Source organism: Oryzias melastigma, unplaced genomic scaffold (assembly GCF_002922805.2).
Source record: "Oryzias melastigma strain HK-1 unplaced genomic scaffold, ASM292280v2 sc02616, whole genome shotgun sequence".
NCBI classification, from domain to species: domain Eukaryota; kingdom Metazoa; phylum Chordata; class Actinopteri; order Beloniformes; family Adrianichthyidae; genus Oryzias; species Oryzias melastigma.
This window is the reverse complement of record NW_023419189.1, coordinates 634-3,236: the sequence shown is the minus strand read 5'-3', so window position 1 is coordinate 3,236 and position 2,603 is coordinate 634. Positions and strand designations below refer to the sequence as shown.

At 33.7% G+C, this 2,603-nt stretch overlaps 1 protein-coding gene across 1 annotated transcript; it reads right to left on the bottom strand.

Moving 5' to 3' along the window:
* Nucleotides 1-774: 774 nt before the first annotated feature.
* LOC112141934 (cytochrome c oxidase assembly protein COX20, mitochondrial) lies at nt 775-2,276 on the bottom strand. The gene is made up of 4 exons (XM_024265153.2): nt 2,066-2,276; nt 1,532-1,646; nt 1,117-1,180; nt 775-1,029 (listed from the first exon to the last, which is right to left on the bottom strand). The coding sequence occupies exons 1-4, from the start codon at nt 2,096-2,098 to the stop codon at nt 885-887; spliced, it is 357 nt and encodes a 118-aa protein (XP_024120921.1). The 5' UTR covers nt 2,099-2,276; the 3' UTR covers nt 775-884.
* Nucleotides 2,277-2,603: the final 327 nt, after the last annotated feature.

The window sequence follows — 2,603 nt, the reverse complement described above, 5'->3', positions numbered from 1 at the left end:
ACAAAAATGTTAAAAATAAACATATATATATATATATATATATATATATATTGCTACAATGAAATTGATTAAGGTAAATGTTGTGAATGAGTTTTTTTGTTGAAAGCCACCGAAATAAATCCTTCTAGAAAGAACATTTGAACCTACATAAACATGAGTTCAAATCTAACATGTTTCTGGAGTAAATATTCAGTCAGAAGCATGGATATAGTGACCTCTGGTGGCCAACAGGGGAAAAACAGATCATCCACTTTAATGAGACTTTTATTTTTCACACAGTTCTGCTTCTTACATCACATCTTTACCATTTTAAGGCATCGTTTTTTTAAAATTCAGCATCCAAATTTGGCTAAAAAAAGTTTTACAATTATTAAATTTTAACATGCATGCAGTTGTTACTATACTTATAATAAAAACACTCCAAACCCATAAAAAAGATCAGTTGGGATTTTTCCAGATGTTGATGTTTGAACATCTATCTTTACCTTTTTTTCAAACTGTCAGATCTTTATTAAAATAATCTCACTAAAATTTTATTTTTTTAACATTTATGTATCTTTTTCCCTATTGATAAAACATCAAAATAAAAAAAATCTTAAAAATAATAAACACTGACCTCCATTTCTGAGACATGAAACCTTTAAATTTCCTTTTTTAAATATAATTTAGCATAATTTAATTTAAAATCAGCAACACTGACAGTTTATTTCCCTTGTAGGACCTTCAAAGTTTAAACTCGTGTCAATAAACATCACCACACTGGTGTTGGTGCTATTTTTTTTTTATTAAAATCAAGACAAGAGAAAACGCGTCCTTAAAAGTTTTTTTTCACCATAATTAGAGAGTTCAGCAGCAGTCCTGGAGGAGAGTTTCAGTGCAGCTCGTCATGAGGGGGATGAAGGGGCTTCTGGTTTCGGTTTCTTCGTGGGGTCCAGAACAGTTCCTTCATACACAACCTTGTTCTTGATGCCTTCTTGTATCAGCCTCTGCTGCACACGTAGCTTAGCGTTGCGCATCCTGCAGTAAAACCTAGAGACGGAGGCAGACGGATGTCACGCAACAATCCCACAAAGAGGGACAGTTTGCAGGACGAGCTCCAAAGAAAAAAAAACTCACCAAGATCCAAGAGTGGTGAGGAAAAATCCAGCAAATCCCACATCAAAAGATCTCTTTACTCTACCTGAGAATGACAGAACGAAGAGTTTATGAAACATAAACTAATGTTTGTATTCGCTGGGAGGAAAGTTTCAGAATAAAATAAATATTTGGCCTTGAAACCAAAAAAATTAGAAAAATTTTCATAAATTCTCATGTTTTTATTCAGAGCAATTTAAATGAAACTACACACATCAGTGCAGAAGATTTTTGATCCGCCAAAACTTATTTAATCACTGTTAACTATTTAAAGTACGGGCTTGAAATTAAATTCCAAAAAAGTAAACACATTGTTTTAACCTAATCAATTGTGCATGTTTTTGCTCTGTGCAGTAATGCTGAGAGCTAGAAGAGCCTCCAGCTTCTTTAGACTTACTTGTGGCCAGAAAATGAAGAACTCCAGCAGCGACTGAGCCTCCAGCTCCATGTAGGATGGCGTCTCGGGCACAAGGCGTCTTCTGGACGTCCAAGATCCCCAAGAGTTTGAATTCCTGGAGAGCAGAAACGATGCAGAAAAAGAAAAGAGAAGTAAATAAAAACAAAACTGTTACTGGACAATGAGCCTGTTCAATAATGACCTTTAGTAAGGATGATAAGGAATCATATTCAGTTCAAAGATTGTCACAAATTTACAGCAAAAGCTCTCAATGCAAACTTAGAAGATGTATTTATAAAGAAAGAAGACATTTTAAAAACGTATTATTTATATAATTTGTCACCAACAGATTTTTAAAATAACAAACATATTTGATCAAGTTTCCTAAATTCTTAAAGCATTTTTTCAATGAAGATATTGCTGTAAATAAAGGAATTATTTCATGGATGATTGTAAACTATCCTGACCTTCGTAAAACACCCGAGAAATCTTCATTTAATTTATTTAAACAACGTTTATTCTGCACGTTATTACCTTAATCTGACTGTCCTCCTCCTCTCCTGACATTATTTCACCCTTCTGATCCGTTTATGTCCTCCTGTGAAGCTTTTCCCAAAGGAAAACGAGCTGAAAGTGATGATTTTCGTAACTACTTTCTTTTGCGCATGCGCAGACGTGCTGCTCTTTTCCGTCCTTTTTTAACAGCCGACGTTAAACAAGAACACGACACAAAGGTTCCACTTTCGTCTTTCGACCAGTCAGATGTCCGGTTTTTAGTGTGTAGGGCTAATAAATCATTGTACAATCGATGGGTTTTCACCTTTTTATACTAAAAGAGACATTTGGTCCAGTTTATTACAAACAAAACCTTCACTTCAATAAATATTTAAGCCATACATTAAAAATATTTTTACCAGAGAAAAAGAAAATAATAAAACAGTGACCTTCTGATGTTTGAAAAGTAACAAATGTACATTTGTCCCAATATCCATCTTCTAACAATAAACAATTACATTTAGGCGTTATTTTTTAATTATTTACAGACAAACAGAAACAAAGGAGGAGTAAATCT